This window comes from Tasmannia lanceolata, unplaced genomic scaffold (genome assembly GCF_043159265.1).
Source record: "Tasmannia lanceolata isolate RefF3 unplaced genomic scaffold, GAP_Taslan_0.1 ptg000006l, whole genome shotgun sequence".
Taxonomy (NCBI): domain Eukaryota; kingdom Viridiplantae; phylum Streptophyta; class Magnoliopsida; order Canellales; family Winteraceae; genus Tasmannia; species Tasmannia lanceolata.
In genome coordinates this window covers 38,910,504-38,930,000 of record NW_027518683.1, presented here as the reverse complement: position 1 = coordinate 38,930,000, position 19,497 = coordinate 38,910,504, and the positions used below count along the sequence as shown (strand labels likewise).

The 19,497-nt window shown below is 40.0% G+C and overlaps 2 protein-coding genes across 3 annotated transcripts in view; one reads left to right on the top strand and one right to left on the bottom strand.

Annotated features, from left to right (window-relative positions):
- Positions 1–2,310, bottom strand: part of LOC143880282 (autophagy-related protein 18c-like) — a 25,457-nt gene extending 23,147 nt beyond the window's left edge. Inside the window, exon 1 of one of the 2 annotated variants that reach the window (XM_077383133.1) lies at positions 2,169–2,310. The gene's annotated coding sequence lies outside the window, so the exon portion shown is untranslated. The remainder of the gene's footprint in view (positions 1–2,168) is intronic. The other variant, XM_077383134.1, reaches the window with a different exon arrangement.
- A 3,804-nt stretch (positions 2,311–6,114) lies between these two features.
- LOC143878978 (uncharacterized) lies at positions 6,115–7,812 on the top strand. The gene is made up of 3 exons (XM_077381190.1): positions 6,115–6,357; positions 6,594–6,683; positions 6,889–7,812. Exons 1-3 carry the CDS (start codon positions 6,115–6,117, stop codon positions 7,810–7,812), a joined length of 1,257 nt encoding a protein of 418 aa, XP_077237305.1.
- Positions 7,813–19,497: the final 11,685 nt, after the last annotated feature.

Genomic DNA, 19,497 nt, shown 5'->3' with positions numbered 1-19,497 from the left:
TTGTTTCACTGTGACATGAGAAACAACATGGGCAATAGTTTATGTCTTGTATTGCCAAATGACATTGAAGAAATAGCTTTCGATACGTCCTCCACCACTATAGTAGCATCCGGCGGACCAGTTTTCCCAGCATATATATATATATATATATATATATATATATATATATATATATATAGAGAGAGAGAGAGAGAGAGAGAGAGAGAGCGGTTTCTACACACATGTGTAGATAAGTTAGCTACACACTACCTTAAAATACAGTGGAGGGCATATTGTTGGGGTGATCCAAACCATTCATATGATTGGCCCTCACATAGATAGGGTGTCCATAAAAAATCAGCTCCATAGGATCATCCCAACCCTACGATTTGTGGAGGTAAAATGGATGTGTATAAACCTTCACAAATCTGTCCATTTTTTGCCTCCACAGTTCGAAGGGTTAGGATGATCCTATGGAGCTGATTTTTTGTGAACACCCTACCTATGTGAGAGCCAATCAAATGAATGGTTTGGATCACCCAAACAATGTGGGCCTCCACTGTATTTTAAGGTAGCCTGTAGATAACTTATCTACACGTGTGCAGAAACCGTTTATATATATATATATATATATATATATGAGGAAAGTGTTTATGCTAACGTTAGCAGCTAAGCGTTGCTAACGTTAGCTTAAACATGGTCAGGCCCACATTGTAGGGGGGATCCAAAGCATTCATTTGGAAGGCCCTTTCAAGGATAGGGTGTCCACCAAAAATCAGCTCCATTGGATCATCTTAGGGTGTCCATTTGTGGGGTGAAAAAATGGGCAGATTAGTGGACAAACAGTATCTGTCCATTTTGACCTCCACAAATGGACATCCTATGATGATCCAGTGAAGCTGATTTTTGGTACACACCCCATCGATGATGGGGCCTTTCAAATGAATGCTTAGGATCACCCCAACAATGTGGCCCCACCCTTGTTTTATGCTAACATTAGCAGCTAGCTTAGCTGCTAACGTTAGCAGAAACACTTTCCTCTCTCTCTCTCTCTCTCTCTCTCTCTCTCTCTCTCTCTCTCTCTCTCTCTCTCTCTCTCTCTATATATATATATATATATATATATATATATATATATATAATGGTTTGGATCACCCCAAAAATGTGGGCCCACCGTGTTTCTAGCCGTCACCTCATATAAGCTTATAAGAGGGGCCGCTCATACCCACTTTTCCCTATATGTATGTATGTATGTATATATAAAATCCAAAGACGATAATTCTACAAAGACGGTAATGTATATAATGCCCAAAATGAGAGGAAATCATTCTGCAAACAGAGAAAAGGGAATATGAGCACCAAGAGAAAAACACTACAACTTCAGCAAAAGAACAATCAACTTCTGAAATCAACAATCATTCCACTTAAAAAACATCATTGTTTGTCTAGTAACCAACAATTCAAGCAGATACGACGAAAACGAAACATATACAACCCAAAAAGTGTCAAATGAATCAGTAATAGATCTCATTTAATCAGCTGTAAATCCGAGCAGTTTAGCTAACAGGACAACTCAAAACCAACTGAATTTTCGACAATATGAAACTACAGCAGAATAAAAAATGAAATAAAACGAAAAGCCTATTGCAAAAGACTAAAAATCCAAACAGTTCATTTGAGAAAAATAAATTGAACAGCAAGATCAAGAAAACGTCAAAGCATCTAAAAATCCACTGCATTTTCAGCCATTAAACGTAAACTGATTAGAAATAAAAATAGATCGATCAGGAAAAATGAAAAAAACTTCAGAATAATTCAAAAACTCCACCGAAAAATTCAAGAAATTTAAATAGGGCATTCACACTCTTGAAAAAATCAAGATAAGGGTAAATCGCCTCGAAATTCACTGAATTTGAGATGAAAAGAACAATAAATGGATCAGGAATGATATCCGATCAAAACTAACAGAAATGTACTCAAAATTTATAGATTTCGAGGGAAAACGGAAAGTTGAACAGGGAAAGCAATAGATCTCATGATTAGAACATGATAAGCTAAAACATTAAAAAGCAAATAATGCAATTAGAATTATGAGCCCCGCGGGATTTCGATCAATGAGGTCGGAAATCGTAGAAAAGAACCGATAGAATTGAAGAAAAGGATGAAAAGTTCGAAAGATTAAAAAGTACCTTTTCGATTCACAGATTTTCAAAGTCGTGGGAGATGGAGAACCAACTCTGATACAAAGAGACATACAAATCATTTTGGTTCTCGCTCGCCCCTTTTATACGCGAATTATACGCGACAATGTGCCATTGGTAGATGCTACAATACGCCGGGGGCAGTTAATTATATTTTGATAATGGCGCCCTTTTAGTTTTTATGTGACGGACGGGCGGTGAAAATAATTATAGCGAAAACAAAATACACTTGGGCACATATCATTGGGTGATCTAAACATTCATTTGTTGGGTCTGACACTGATAGGTCATGACCCACACTCATGTACAAACTAGCGACTACAGCTTCTTTCTTGATGCACCAAGTAACGAGGGAGAGAGAAACCAAGCCAGTCAAACCAATAAGTGGGAGCGTTTTAGGGGTAAAATCAGTATACCCGGTACCAACCCTCACATCAACCCCAAGCACAAAACCAGGTCGATAGGAACTCATATAAAGGAACTATCAATAACGAGTTAACTCTCAGGCTAATCATGTGTCACATGCGCCCCCAAGACTTCTCCCTGACATCGGTACCGACTCTCAAAGAGAACCAGACACGATTGCGGAAATCCCACCATCAAGCGACCAATCCTAGTAACCGTTACGCCAAATATGCCCCACGCCAAAAAGCCAAGACCATCACCCCCCATCTTCACCCAGAATTCCAGGGAATCACACCCCCACAGTCGTAACTGTCGCCCATCACGCCCCACATAGACAAAATCAAGGGCACGATTGACGTCATGAATGTCGTGGGTCTCTTCCCCTATAAAAGGGCACCTACGCACTCAAGCACGGGGATTGAATGCAATTCCACTCCATCTGTTTGGTAACTAGTCTTGGACCTCCTCCTATTCATCGTTCATTTTCTGTGTTGCCCGTCTCTGACTTGAGTGTCGAAGTGGCCGCCCGGAGCCACAACTCCGGTCCCACTAATGCTTTCTCTGTGAACGCAAGATCACAGGCTCAACCTAGCTAGTACGTGCAATTGGATTTTGGGAACCATCATATTGGCACCATCCGTGGGACCTCGATGCTAAAGTCAAAAGCCTCGAAGGCTCCTTCTCAAACTCAACCCAACGATATAATGACAACTAGAAGTCAGACAAACCAGACAGAGCACCCTCTAGAAACCGGAGACATGGCCCAGTCACCATGACGGTGTTCAACCAACTTGCCCAATAGTTTGGAGACGTTGCTAACACCCTCCAGCAAATGTAACAGAGACTCCCTCCTTCGGCCGCAACCCCACCTCCAACCGCCACTCCCCATGTTAATGCCGCCCCCTGATGTTGCGGAGGAGCGTGGATCCTCTGATGGTTGTAACCCCCGGATTAGGAGATCTCACCGCCGCCGTCAAGGGTTAGCGTCAATCACAAGCCCACCGCCGAATCTCCACCTAGTGAATCCTCCGAAAAGAAGTGATGAACCGGCGGAGCCAACACTCGTGAACTTCACTCGTCAAGAGCATCACCCTCCTGAAAAAATCCCACCTAGGGATGATCGCTGGTTAGGAAACTCCACCATCGTCGCCGACCTTCAACGCCAAGTAAAAGAGCTCCAGCAGTAAATGAAGGCGCCATGCGACCCGGACCTCCTAGCCAAATGGGACAGCGAAGTTGCCTCCCCCTTTGTTCATAGTATCATCGATGCCACCATCTCTACAAACTTCGACATGCCTCGACTGGATCTCTATAATAGGGCAACTGATCCGCTAGAGTTCCTCCGAACCTACCGCCGGGAGATGGTGCTCCGGAACGCTACCGATGCAACCATGTGCAAAGCCTTCTCCGCATACCTAAAGAAAGATGTGAGCAACTAGTACTGCCAGCTAAAGCCCAACCCCATCGAGACGTTTCATGAAGTTGGGAAAGAATTTGCCACCTATTTTGTGAATACTCGGCCCCGACAGAAACCGGCGGACACCCTCTTGGCCCTCAGACAAGGGCGTGACGAAACCCTCTGAAGATTCATCGGCCGATTTCGCTCAGAGCTTCACCATATCAAGGAACCCAACTTTGATATGGTCCACGCTGCCCTCCAACATGCCATCCAAGGCCGTGATATGAAGGTTTCCTTGAATGTCAACCCCCCATGCGACCTCCAGGAACTTATGGCCACTGCTGACCGTTACATCAACAACAAACAGGCATTCGCCATGGAGAGAGAACTAGAATCGCTCGAGGGGGGAGAAAAATGAAAGGATGAGTCAAGAGCGGGACCAAATCATAAGCAGGCGCGACACAATGATCGGCCGAGTCACAGACCCCCGGTCCTGCACTTTGAAAAATTCAACTACACTCCTTTAAACACCACAGTGTCCAACATCCTGTACGAAATCCTGGACAGGGAGCCCATGCGATGGCCGAAAAGGATGAGGAACACTGGGAAAAAGAAGAACACCAGCAAATATTGTCATTACCATCAGGATCACAGCCACAGCACTGACAGTTACTATCACCTCAAAAATGAGATTGAAAGGCTTGTAGGGCTCAGCCGAATAGATCGCTATCTCCAAAATCCACCCAGGAGCCGCAAACCCAAATCTGAAGTCCGCCAACCCGCAGACGAACAACGCTCCCCAGTCGCAGGCGCTCTCTTGAGCGTAAAGTGGAGAGCAGTCGCCAAAGATCGCCAGACCAAGGGACTGGAGCGCTAGAAATATCCGACAATATCGATACTATTTACGATGACCTTGCTTCCGGGGGACCGACTGAGAAAGGATGTGCGATTTATGCCGGACAGATCAACTCTGTGGAGACCTCGTCCAAAAAACCACGATCGGAACCAAAAAAGGACTTACCCATCACTTCCTCAGAAGCAGATTATGGAAACATACAACGCCACCATGATAACGTTGTGGTGGTCTTCCTTGCCATCGCCAATTTCAATGTGGGAAGACGTCGGAAGCTCCGTCAATGTGCTCCATCAAGATGCCTTCGACAAGATGCATATTGATAAGGACCGCCTGGAACCTGTTGACTGGTCCATTTTTTTATTTTCTGGCGTCGAAATCAAAGTGCGAGGAAAAATCAAGATGCCAGTAACGTTCGGAACTTACCCTCACAGATAACTATCATGCAGACTTTCTTGGACGTACACGTGCCTTCAACCTACAATGTGATCATTGGAAGACCCGCGCTAAACAAACTGGGTGAAGTTGTCTCCATTGCCCATTTAAAAATGAAATTCCCAACAAGGCGCGGTATTGGGGAAGTCCGAGGCAATGAAGAGAAGGCCCGAGTGTGCTATGCCAACCTGTTAAAAAAGAAGAAGGCCGCCAAAGAAACTTTCTCCATAGGCGGGACCTACCCTCGTATCGAGCTAACGAGGGGACAATTAGTCGAGGAACTCTCCAAGATTCCCCTTTTCCCCGGATCGGAAGAACAAACAGTCCAAATCGGGTCCCTCCTATCAGCTAAGGCTAGGGCTGATCTTGTAGAATTTTTGAAGACTAACTTAGATGTTTTTGCTTGGTCCACTTCAGAAGGGAATCCCATCCGATATTGCGGTTCACAAACTAAATGTGGATCCAAACTTCAAACCATTCAAACAAAAAAAACGTAATTTCACCACAGAGAGACAAAAGCATATCAAGGAAGAAGTAGACAAACTACTCAGTGCCGGATTCATCAGGAAAATCCGATATCCGGAATGGCTTGCCAATGTTGTGATGGTCAAAAAATAAAATGGGAAGTGGCGTATCTGTATCAACTTCACAGACCTCAACAAGGCCTGTCCAAAGGACTGTTATCTACTCCCGAGGATCGACCACCTCATCGATGCTACCGCAGGGCACGGGATGTTGAATTCATGGATGCATTTTCCGGCTACAACCAAATCTAGATGTTCGGTCCTGACATTCTAAATACATCATTCATCACCGATCAAGGGTTGTTTTGTTACAAGGTCATGCCCTTCGGCCTCAAGAATGCAGTAGCCACATATCAACGTCTTGTCAACAAGATTCTCGCTATCCAGATCGGAAGAAACATGGAAGTTTATGTCGATGATATGCTAGTGAAAAGCCTTGAGGCTCGGAACGAAATTTTTGACCTTGAGGAAGCCTCCGTGGTGCTCCGTCAGAACCGAATGAAGTTGAACCCCTTGAAATACACCTTTGGAGTTACCTCCGGCAAGTTCCTAGGTTTCATGGTTAGTCAGCGGGGAATCGAAGCCAACCCTGAGAAAATCAAGGCACTCTTAGAAATGACCCCCCCCCCCCCCGGCCCCCAAATGGAGTCAGGGAGGTCCAGAGACTCACTGGCAGGATCGTTGCTCTTAGTTGATTCATGTCCAAGTCTGCCGAGCGATGTTTGTCTTTCTTCAAAACCCTCAGAAATGTCAAAGATTTCCAATTGATGAGCAACTGTCAAATGGCCTTCAAACAGCTGAAAGCGTACCTGCAAACCCTCCCTTTGCTCTCCAAGCTGGTACCGGGCGAAGATTTATACCTCTATCTTGCCGTGGGTCCAGCCCCAGTAAGTTCGGTGCTTGTCCGTAGGAGGGCAAAATAGAACAACCCATCTACTACGTTAGTAGAGTGCTCCACGATGCGGAGACTCGAAACCAGGAGATAGAAAAATTCGCCTTTGCAGTCGTCAACTCAGCCAGGAAACTTCGTCCATACTTCCAGGCACATCCAATCACCGTCCTACCGATCAACCGCTCTGAAAAATACTGCAGAAACTAGACACTTCAGGACCACTGATCAACTCGGCTATCGAACTGGGAGAATTTGATATCCAGGTAAAGCCCCGCCCAGCAATCAAATCCCAGGTCCTTGAGGATTTCGTAACAGAATGCACGATGCCGGTAGAAGGTCATGAAGACCAAGACGTTTCAACTGAGAAACCAGCCCCACAACCGCCGGCGTCGGGACATCCCTGGATGCTCTATGTAGATGGCTCGGCCAACGCTGGGGGCAGTGGTGCCGGCTTAGTCATATCAGAACTGGATAACCTTCTAGTAGAATATGCACTAAAGTTGGATTTCAAAGCATCCAATAATGAAGCGGAGTACGAAGCTCTCATCACTGGAATCGCCCTCGCTACAGAACTGCATGCTAACCGACTTAGAGCCCACAGTGACTCACAACTCATTGTTGGGCAGGTCAACGGTCTCTACGAAGCCAAAGAGACCCGGATGTTGAAGTACTTGGAAAAGGTGCGTAGCGAAATCTCTACATTCACAGAATTTCAGATAGTCCAAATCCCCAGAACCATGAATGCCCGTGCTGATGCCCTCTCCAAGATGGCATCATCGGGAATCATCGAACCAGGCAACATCTACATTAAAATTCTCCCCCAGCCTAGGATCGAAAAAGAAGAAGTCCTACAAATTATGGAAGAGCCTACCTTGATGGATCTGATACTCCAGTACTTGAGGGTCGATTCCCTCTCCCAAGATCGAAAGGAAGCCTGGCGCCTAGTCGCCAGATCCGCTCACTACGTCTTAGATAAGCAAACGCTCTACAAACATTCATTTGCATGGCCGCTACTAAAATGTCTCCGGTCTACGGCCGCTGACCTTGCGATGAGGGAGGTTCATGAAGGGATTTGTGGGGATCACTCAGGAGGGAAAGTCCTAGCTCACAAAATTCTCCGCTGACCCTTCAACAAGATGCCTTTGATTTTGTCGAAAGGTGTGAGCAATGTCAAAAATTTACAACGGTACCGCGCCTGCCAGCAGGCCCATACAGACCGATAGCCAGCCCCATGTCCTTTGCCATGTGGGGCATGGACCTGCTGGGTCCTTTCCAGAACTCCACCAAGGGGCACCAAATGATGTACGTAGCTGTAGACACCCAATTTTGTCAAGGCGGTATTAATGATAGGTGTCGCGAGGAAAAACCTTATGACGGGTCCCAGAGCACTAGTTTGGTTTCTCTTAATCTCTCTTTAGGGTATTTGCAAAAGGAAACAATTTTCAAAAAATGTGTTATCTCAGAAATGCAACCGGAAAGCCTGGTTTTACACAGCACCCGCCTTTTGCGGCAACTAAAAAGCCTGTTTTACATAGCACCCACCTTTTACGGCATAAACCGGTAAGCCGTTGTCACACGGCTTTTCAATCGGTAAGTTAATTTTGAGTCGAAAACTTTCATTTTTAACCAAAGGACACTTCGTTTCCCAAAAGCAAGCAATTTTAGATTCATTGGAAACTCCCCAAAATGAGGAATCCAACGGACCTGACCGCGTGTGAGTTGGAATTCAATCGGAGAAGTTACAGAGATTCAAAAATTCCTCGATAAAGAGGCAAAAGCTCACGAGTCCCGAGAATTCATCATCTGGATGACATCACCCAATTTTGCTGGGGGCGAAATTGGACTCCCAATTTCGCCCCCTACAAAATTGGGGTAAAATTACCAAAGAATACCCCCCCAAAACTATAAATAGGGGGTAAGGCTTGAGGGTGGATGTTTGTGGTGATTTTTCCCCTCCCCTCTCCCCTCTTTTTGAGTGTGTCGAACCCCTGGTTCAACCCCTCCTGACCATTCTCACCCCTGGTTCAACCCCTCCTGACCATTCTCACCCCTAACCCTCTGAATTTTCAAAAAAAACCCTAGTTACTTTGTTTTTAGAAGAGAGAAAGTAGAGAAACCCTAGGTAGCTTACAACGGGCGTCGGCATTCTGCCGAAATTCCGAAGGTTCGGGGCGACATCTTCTAAATAGCATCATTGTTCTGTCGAATTTCACATAACCACGATTTTTCAATAATAGCGCTGTTGTTTTGCCGAAATCTCAACAAATCTGAAGTCCCTTTGTCAACATAGCGCCGTTACCCCGTCGAAATCTCGGCAACTTCAGAGCTCCCCTCTTCGGAATAGCGCGGTTATGCTGCCCAACTCTCTACAAATTCTGGTGAATTTACATTTATTTAACAGCTTTATGTAATTTCCTTTACAAAGTAAGGTACGAGGTGGTGACGTTATAAATCCCAGGCTCTATTTGCCCAGAGTTTATAATATAAATCCCTCTACGTTTCTTTTACTTTTCGCAATTTCATTTACAAAGTAAGGTACGCGGTGGTGACATTATAAATCTCCGTCTCTATTTGCCCAGGGTTTATAATATAAATCCCTCTACCTTTCTTTTACTTTCCGCAATTTCCTTTACAAAGTAAGGTACGAGGTGGTGACATTATAAATCCCTTGCTCTATCTGCCCAGGGTCTATAATATAAATTCCTCTATCTTTCTTTTATTTTTCACACTATCTTTTCTATTAGATTTAAGTTAACCTGATTGTGATCAGTTGCGAGATCTTTTGGGACTTTTACTACAACATACGATCTCAATCCGGATAACTACCGCTTATTTTCGATCTTTTGTAAATTCATTTTTATTTACATCCTGGAATTAAGCGTAATCTAAATAAAGGATAAAAAGATAAGTTATCCTGTTTAAATTCTTCAAAAAATGCCAAATCAAGTCAAGAGACCGGATTAATCCGGGCAAGAGGGGTGCCTAACACCTTCCCCGATTGTAAACTATAACCCTTACCAAGATATCTGTAAGGACCATGCCTTAAAACAAACATAGCAAAATTGTAAGGTTCTAGGCCCAGAAGAAAAGAACCCCTTTGGTTACTGTTCTCTCAATGAAACTCAGGTAACACTCCCCTTTTCATCGGAACAACAGGTACGGGTCCTAAGCCCTAACCTAGGTGGCGAATCTGAGTTTCTCTTTCTTGCGGAGTTAGGCCCCTGGTCTCGAGTCCACAAGAAACACAGATCAAACTAACACTCCCAGAGAACCTGATTTGGTGGGCCCCTACCGCCTCACGCGCGCGGGAAAAAACTGACTCCCACAGACTGGCGACTCTGCTGGGGATAACATGATAATTTCTTTCAGCAAGCTTGTTTATTGAAAATAAAAAAAGGTTATAACTCTATATTGACTTAACTTGGCATTTTCAAAAAATTCAATCAAATAAATTGACTTTTTTCGCCTTTTGTAGACACCCCCCATTTTGCTACGCTTTAAAAAGCAAAAGATTCGGTAGTATCATCGAGTTTTGAATCCGTATTCAGCATTAGATTAGGCATCCATGCATTTTAGGGTAGATTTCATTTCATTATGAGAGTTTTGAAGTTGATTCGTGATCTTGAAGGTCTCTAGGGGGTTCCTTTGGCCTCTGGAAGATGAAAGTTCAAGTTTCCAAGCAAATGAAAAAACCTGCTATTTTTAGAATTCTCAGGGTTTCCCTCATTTTGCCTATTTTGCACTGCAGGGGTATTTTGGTCATTCGCGATGTGTTTCGTTTGACCTCCGAGTTATATTTGAGAAATTTTGAGTGATTTTACAAATTTTGAAAAAGCTGTTATTTTTAGAAACTCATGGGGCTTCCACATTTTCATCATCTTATGGATATTTCAATCATTTCTCATATGTCCAAAACCATCTCGAGGGTACAACTGATGGATTAGGAGTAATTTCATAAGATTTGGGAAACCTGCTAAATTTAGATCTCTCAAGATTTTCTTAGTCTTGCACTTCGGGGATATTTTAGACATTTCCAAACATATCATATTTGGTCCCTAAGTTGTGTCTAAGAAATTTTGAGTCCGTTCATAAATTTTCAAAAATTTGCTATTTTTAGAATTTCTCAGGGTTTTCCCTAGTCTCGCCAAATTCTAGCACCTCGGGGTAATTTGGTCTTTTCCTGTGTAATTCTTTTGATCCCCGAAATATGTCTGAGAGATTATGAATGATTTCTTGAAATTTGGAAAACCTGCTAAATTTAGAATTTCTCAAGAGTTTAGCTTAATTTGAAAATTCTAAGTGTTTAGGGCATTTTGGGTATTTTCAGGGGATACCAAATGATCCTGTTTAATATTGCTCACCGAAAGGACCCAATTTTAAAAGTTTCTATTTTTAAAGTTTGACCACAAAGACTTTCCATTTTTAATTTTTCTCTTTAGGGGTGAATCAATCTGAGGGTATTTTGGTCGCATTTGGATGTCTAACAGTCAAATAGGGGCATTTTGGTCCGAAAAGTTATTTTCCAAAAAAGATGGTCCGATCATGTGTGAGGGATGCACCATAAATGTCAAATGGGTTGGGTCCATATATAGAATGTTGAATTTAGAAAGATTTTATTGATTTTTTACGGAAAAACTCGAAACCCGTGTGAAATGGCCCATTGGGCTAAAGCCCGCAAAGATGGAGCTCATGTGGGTTCACTGGGTCAACCACCATGGTGGGCGGCCCACATCGTTGACCCACATGAGTTGAGCACCCAACCTTGATGATGTCACAATGGTGACATCATATTTGTTAAAAGAAAAATAAAAAGAATAAAAAATGAAAAGAATGAAAGAAGGAAAAGATGAATGATTGCTTAAAAAGGTTTTCTTCCAAATAAGCACTGTGGAATGAGAATAGCATGTCTTGATTGACAAGAAATTAAGATTGGAATCAAATTCAATTTGGAATCAAGAAAGAAAGAAAGCAAGAGGGGAAAATTGGAAACAAGCCAAAAAGGGAGCTCTCACATTGGAAATTAATATTTCTCTCTTAACCCTAGATTTTTTGTATAAAAATAAAAGCAAACAATCATAGAAAATACTGAAAAAATCCAAATTCATCCTTTTCTCTCTCCTTACAAGAAAAAAAAAACCTTTTCTCTCTTGAAGTGTGTTCATATCTCTCAAAGGTTCTTCACAAAAGGGTCCATTTTCTTCTTCAACAAATCACACATCAAGGATCTTTGGGGTGTTCTTTGGGTCTTCTTCATCATATAAAAGGGTGCGACAAAGCGTATACCTCGGATCTACGCACCCTAGAGACAAGGAGCGCGATAAACGGTGGGATCTTTATCTTTGTAATATCAAAAGTAGAAAAGCATGTTAGGGTTTTATTTTTGATAGATCAAATCAATGAATTATTCCTTGAAATTCCAGTATGTTATAATATTTATTATAAATTTTCAAAATTCAAAATTTCACCAAAAAATTAAATTTTCTCCATTTAATAATGATTTTCTTTCATTTTTTATTCAATATGGATTTAAATCTGATTATCAAAGCAAGTGTTAGAAAATGTGGGTTTCTTTAAAAACTGATATTTTTAGGGATTTCTATAAAATAAAATACTACTGGAAACTTAATTTTCAATCGCGGCTTGGCCGTTTTAATTTTCATTCTATTTTTCAAATAATAACCCCGAAAGGGGTTATTTCTTGATGAACGAATCCAAAAGTATATCAAACCATGTCCAAAGTTTGTGAAATCTTGTTTCCAAACCAATGTTTTGATTTTCAAAACACCCAAACATTTTCGGATTTTTCTGAATTTGTTTAATCTGGTTTTAAATTATTTTAAATTTCAGCCATTTTTAATAAATATCAAAATATTTTGCAAATTGATGAAACTTTCCAGAATTCATGTTCAATAATAAATTGAATTTCGCATTAAATTATTTTTTCGAAAAAAGGTTTTTTTATTTATTTTCTAATCGCTTCTTCGTTTTACGTGCCGTAATTCGTTTTCGTATTAAATTAGTAAATTTTTGAAATTTTTCTTTACAAACCAGTAACTTTGGTTACTGGAATGTTAGATAAAAATTCTCAATTGGTTTTACAAAGTTTTAATATGGTTTTGTAATTTATTTTAATAAATGGGTTTCAATTCCTAGGAAACAAATTCCCATTTTCTATTTAAAAATCGATTTTATAGAGGAGATTTAATTTTTAAGTTTTGAAATTTTGATAGAAAATTTTATAATCTATTATATATCTACTGAAATTTTTTATTTGATTTTAGGATACTATTAGGTTTGCTTTTTAAGTAATTCTTTGGTCCGATTTTTGTGTGAATTTCAATTGACATCAAATCGTAATAAAAGTCCATGAAAGTCATACCGTAGTCTAATCTTATAATTATCTTTATTCTGTGAAAGTTTGGATGAATTTGAAATTGATATGCTATAAGTTACTGTGTTAATCTATGAACTGATTTGAATTTTGAGAAATTAGAAATTGATATCAAATCTTAATGAAAATTCATATAAGTTTTCCAATAAGCAATAATAATCTAGATCTCTATTTTGTGAAAGTTTGGATTAATTTGAAATTGATATGCTATAAGTTGGTATGTTAATCTATAATCTGATTTAAATTTTGGAAAATCGGAAATTGATATCAAATTTTAATGATAATTCATGAAATTTTTTTAGTAAGCCACAATAATCCATATCTTGTTACTGGAAAAGTTTTAGCTGATTTGGGGTTTGATTGCTTAGGGTTTCTGTGTAATCCTAGCAATCTGGTCTTAATATTAATAAATCACAATTTAATAGCAAATCAACACAAAAGTCAGTAAAAACCTCCAACAAATCTTAAATTTACATCATGAATTTAATCCCTAACTTGTTTGAAACAGAAACCTTAGGGTTCATAGGTCTCCATTGTAAATTTGCTATACCGCGATAGTCTAACTGCCGATATCGCAACCGTAATTGTATACTAATTGCAATTAATCCTGCATAATTGGAGTGCGTAAATTATAGTATGATATTGGCTCCGAGGTCTACTGTCCATGGAAATCCTGAGAAATATGCCAGGCAATAAGATACTATAATTTACGTGCTAAATTATACAAGTGTTAAGAGCACGATTCCCTTCCATGGTTGCAATTCAAGGCCGAAACTTGCGAACCATAGAGCCTTTGGTATTCCTTAGATGTTTAGGAATCGAAAATCCTCAAAAATAAAAAATCATTAAGCTTAACAAATCGAATTAACTCGATCCGCGTCTTAGGAGCCGTTGGATTACGGTATCCTATCGTAGGAACCTTTAGGGCCCCTTAGGAACACTTATGTCACGTTGTGTCCTAGGTTTAGGGAGTCCTAGAATTAGGAGTCCAGCCTCATCACGGTCGTTCGCTACGTATAGCAACCGTGCAAATAGATCTAGTTACACTAGTCACCTATTTTTCCCATAGGACAAGCCTAGTTACATAGGATGTAGGTTCACCTGCATTAGTCAAAGGGATGTCTTGCACTTAGATAGGACCATATAGCATCTTAGATGGAGTCCTAGGAGAGTAAAATCTACTCAACTTGAACTAAATAATTTCTCTTAAACTGTAAAATAGTCAATCAAGTCTAGATCGGTGTCTTAGATGAGTTAGGCATAAGTAGCTTAGTTCAGGCGCACCATAAAGGTATTAGGCTAAGAGTGGAATGCTTCTCTAGTACAGAGGCACCAGGTGATGAAATCCCAGTCAACCATGCTAGATAACATTCCGGGTTCCTAAAATAGGATGTGTGTGCATGTGAAATGCAAGGGTTTAGATGCAAGTGATGTAAGTGTGTGCAATAAATTTGCGCAAAATGCCCTCAGGTTTTGTTAGATTAAGTTTAAGTACGATGTGATGAGAAAATAAAACAAGACAAACTAATCTAACAAGTATATAAGAGATAGAGTTTTCATGAGCCAGTTAAAATAGATTCAAATGAGTTATCCTTTGAAATTTTAATGAAGTTAGGTGGTCCCCAGCAGAGTCGCCAAACTGTAGGACCCGATCCCACGAGAGGGGTGGGGCGCGAGCCTCCACGCTCTCTCTTGGTCTCTCGTACCCACGCGAATGACGTGTGCTTTTTATTATTGATTTTAATTACCCAACCAAGCAGGCAGCAACCAAGCCATAGGGTGCAAACAAACGTGCAACCCAGTACCCATAAGGGCAGGGGTAAGCCGCCGAGCCTAGCAAGGTGTGATTTAATTCATCTTTTCCGTGAACTTGGGATCACTAAGGCAATCCGAATTTCACGCAAAAGAGACTGACAGAGTCGCCACCTAGATGAGGGATCTAGGACCCATAATTGACCAGAAATCTAGACTCGTTACCTGGTTACGAGAATGGAAGGTATGGGGAGTTACCACCACATGCACCATTCCTGCCCGATAATCGGTCTTCAATTCCAAAAGTTAACTCTTTCGAATTTCTTTTAAATGGCTCATTTAACTCTATATTAATGTGCGAACTATGTGTCATGCATCCTAAGATCTAATTTCAATGTAATTCCTAAATGTGTAACTTGACTTTCTTAATTTGTTTGAATTCATTCTAAGTGAAAGTTCTCCTAAAATTCTAATTTCATGGAAAGTCCTAAGTGATTTAATTACTTTTAATTTAAGGATTAATGTACAAAACCCCACTTATGTGTGGAGCCTACTCGTGATTGGTATGCCATCAGACATCCAAGCTGCCAAGGTAACAACAGTGGTATTGGACCAGGTATTTCTCGAGCTTTCAGCCAAAGGAGCTGACGGAGGAAGTGGTGTAGAATCTGGATCAACAACACAAGGTTGTGGAGAGCCAACTCATTTGTAATAATGAATTGATCCGGACCTGAAAAATATTAGACATGGCTATGATAGTTCCTGGAATGGAAACAAGGAATATAAAGTATAAGCTTGACATTCAAGGTGCGCTCTCTTCTTGACGATTGAAAGATGGTTATGGGTTAAACAAGCAATTGAAATGACATAATGAATCCCATAATGACTGAGACACGATGATGGCGACACGAATGCACTAGGGGATGCCCCTAGTTTAAGGGTCATGGGAATAGACTCTGAGAGGCTTATCGAAATAATCTTGTAAAAGGTTACCCCTAGAGTGAGAAGAGACCAATGATATAAACAAGATTGGATCATCTGGACCAGGTATGATCAGATCATGAGATTGCATAATCGAAAGATTGTGAGATTTTGCTCCTGCCAGTTAGGGGATGGTATGAAGATACGATCGAATCGTATGACAGAAGAATGAAAGACACACGATCAAAAGATTAGATGAGATTACATAGGATTGCTTTCAACGGGTAGATCAGGAATGACTAATCCTATGAGATCTTTGGAAATGATGGGATTTATATCTTAACCCCAAAGGGAAAGTTTTTAATCTTCGTACATTTTAACAGTGATACCTGAAGGCATCAAACCCTAATCCTAATCTAGCGGAGTGGAGAGAGGATCTCGACTCATGACTTTGTTTGTGTACTTAAGGACCGATCGTAGCCATTGGAAGATGGACTATGGCCTAATCTAGACACAAATGGGTAGGATATCCTAAGCTAGGCTCACACACGTGATGCATGTGTGTTCGAATACTACATGCATGTGTTGGTTAATCTAGGGGTACGGCCAAGAGTTCCCTTAGCGCGAATCCATATTCGATATACTGTACCAGTGCCCGGCGTATTAGTACATGAACAAGAGATCCGTTTACGCACCATAAAAGTACTAGGCTAAGAGTGGAATGCTTCTCTAGCACAGAGGCACCAGGTGATGAAATCCCTGTCAACCATGCTAGATAACATTCCGGGTTCCTAAAATAGGATGTGTGTGCATGTGAGATGCAAGGGTTTAGTTGCAAGTGATGTAAGTGTGTGCAATAAATTTGCACAATCTATGATGCCCTCAGGTTTTGTTAGATTAAGTTTAAGTACGATGTGATGAGAAAATAAAACAACACAAACTAATCTAACAAGTATATAAGAGATAGAGTTTTCATGAGCCAGTTAAAATAGATTCAAATGAGTTATCCTTTGGAATTTTAATGAAGTTAGGTGGTCCCCAGCAGAGTCGCCAAACTGTAGGACCCGATCCCGCGAGAGGGGTGGGGCGCGAGCCGCCACGCTCTCTCTTGGTCTCTCGTACCCACGCGAATGGCGTGTGCTTTTTATTATTGATTTTAATTACCCAACCAAGCAGGCAGCAACCAAGCCATAGGGTGCAAACAAACGTGCAACCCAGTACCCATAAGGGCAGGGGTAAGCCGCCGAGCCTAGCAAGGTGTGATTTAATTCATCTTTTTCGTGAACTTGGGATCACTAAGGCAATCCGAATTTCACGCAAAAGAGAGTGACAGAGTCGCCACCCAGATGAGGGATCTAGGACCCATAATTGACCAGAAATCTAGACTTGTTACCTGGTTACGAGAATGGAAGGTATGGGAAGTTACCACCACATGCACCATTCCTGCCCGATAATCGGTCTTCAATTTCAAAAGTTAACTCTTTCGAATTTCTTTTAAATGGCTCATTTAACTCTATATTAATGTGCGAACTATGTGACATGCATCCTAAGATCTAATTTTAATGTAATTCCTAAATGTGTAACTTGACTTTCTTAATTTGTTTGAATTCATTCTAAGTGAAAGTTCTCCTAAAATTCTAATTTCATGGAAAGTCCTAAGTGATTTAATTACTTTTAATTTAAGGATTAATGTACAAAACCCCACTTATGTGTGGAGCCTACTCGTGATTGGTATGCCATCAGACATCCAAGCTGCCTACGTACCCAAGCCTCACTGGGATCAGAGTCGACGTAGTTCGGTGCACCTGAACTAAGCTACTTATGCCTAACTCATCTAGGACACCGATTTAGACTGGATTGACTGTTTCAACAGTTTTAAGAGAAATTATTTAATTCAAGTTGAAGATTTTATTATCCTAGGACTTCATCTAAGACGCTATATGATCCTGTCTAAGTGCAAGGCATCCCTTTGACTAATGCAGGTGAACCTACATCCTAAGTAACTAGGCTTGTCCTATGAGAAAAGTGAGGTGACTAGTGTAAATAGATCTATGGCACGGTTGCTATCCATAGCAAACGCCCGTGATGAGGCTGGACTCCTAACTCTAAGACTCCCTAAAACCTAGGACAGGACATGACGCAAATGTTCCTAAATAGGGCTCTAATGGTTCTTACGATGGAAACCGCAATCCAACGGTTCCGAAAGACATGATGTAAATTGATTCAATTTGCTGAAGTTAATGATTTTCAGATTTCAAGGATTTTCGGTTCCTAAACATCTAAGGAATACCAAAGGCTTTATGGTTCGCAAGTTTCGACCTCGAATCACAACCATGGAAGGGAATCGTGCTCTCAACCCTTGTATAATTTAGCACGTAAATTATAGTATCTTATTGCCTGGCATATTTCTCAGGATTTCTGTGGACCGTAGACCTCGGAGCCAATATCATACTGTAATTTACGTACTCCAATTATGCTGGATCGATCGCAATTAGTATACGGTTATGGTTACGATCTCGGCAGTTAAATTGTCACAGCATAGCCAATTTACAAAGGCAATCTATGAACCCTAAGGTTTCTGTTTCAAAAAGTTAGGGATTGAATTTATGATGAAAATTTAAGGTTTTTTGGAGATTTTTACTGACTTTTGTATTGGTTTGCTATTAAATTGTGATTTAATATCATTAAGACTAGATTGTTAGGAATAGACAGTAATCCTAAGCAATCGAACTCCAAATTAGTTAAAACTTTTTCAGTAAGAAGATCTAGATAATTGTAGCTTATTGGAAAAATTTCATTTATTATCATTAAGATTTGATATGAATTTTGGATTTTCCAAAATTTAAATCAGATTATAGATTAAGACATCAACTTGTAGGATATCAATTTCAAATTAATCCAAACTTTCACAGAATAAATATAATCATGAGATTAGACTACTGTATGACTTTCACGAACTTTTATTACGATTTGATGCCAATTGAAATTCACACAAAAATCGGATGAAACCAAAGAATTACTTAAAAAACAAACCTAATAGTATCCTAAAATCAAATAAAAAATCCCAATAGATATATAAAAGATTATAAAATTTTCTATCAAAATTTCAAAACTTAAAAATTAAATATCTTCCATAAAATCGATTTTTAAATAGAAAAGGGGAATTTGTTTCCTAGAAATTGAAACCCATTTATTAAAATAAATTACAAAACCATATTAAAACTTTGTAAAACCAATTTAAAATTTTTATCTAACATTCAAATAACCTAAGTTACTGGTTTGTAAAGAAAAATTTCAAAAATTTACTAATTTAATACGAAAAAGAATTACGGCACGTAAAACGAAAAAGCGATTAGAAAACAAATAAAAAAACTTTTTTTCAAAAATAAAATCTAATGAAAAATTCAATTTATTATTGAAATTTAATTCTGGCGAGTTTCATTAATTTTGAAAATATTTTGATATTTAATAAAAATGGCCAAAATTTAAAATAATTTAAAACTGGATTAAAAAAATTCAAAAAAATCCGAAATTTTTTGGGTATTCTGGAAATCAAAACATTAGTTTTGAAATAAGCTTTTATAAATTTTGGACATGGTTTGATATACTTTTGGATTCGTTCATCAAGAAATAACCCCTTTCGGGGTTATTGTTTGAAAACTAGAATGAAAATTAAAACGGCCAAACCGTGATTGAAAATTAAGTTTCCAGTAGTATTTTATTTTGTAGAAATTCCAAAAAAATC

Bases quoted from the DNA above. Each gene is read 5' to 3' on its own strand.
- LOC143878978 (XM_077381190.1), top strand. From the start codon at position 6,115: ATGCCCTTCGGCCTCAAGAATGCAGTAGCCACATATCAACGTCTTGTC. The intron at 6,358-6,593 runs GTTAGTCAGCGG...GCCTTCAAACAG, and splicing joins GCAAGTTCCTAGGTTTCATG to CTGAAAGCGTACCTGCAAAC. The intron at 6,684-6,888 runs GTAAGTTCGGTG...AAAATACTGCAG, and splicing joins TTGCCGTGGGTCCAGCCCCA to AAACTAGACACTTCAGGACC.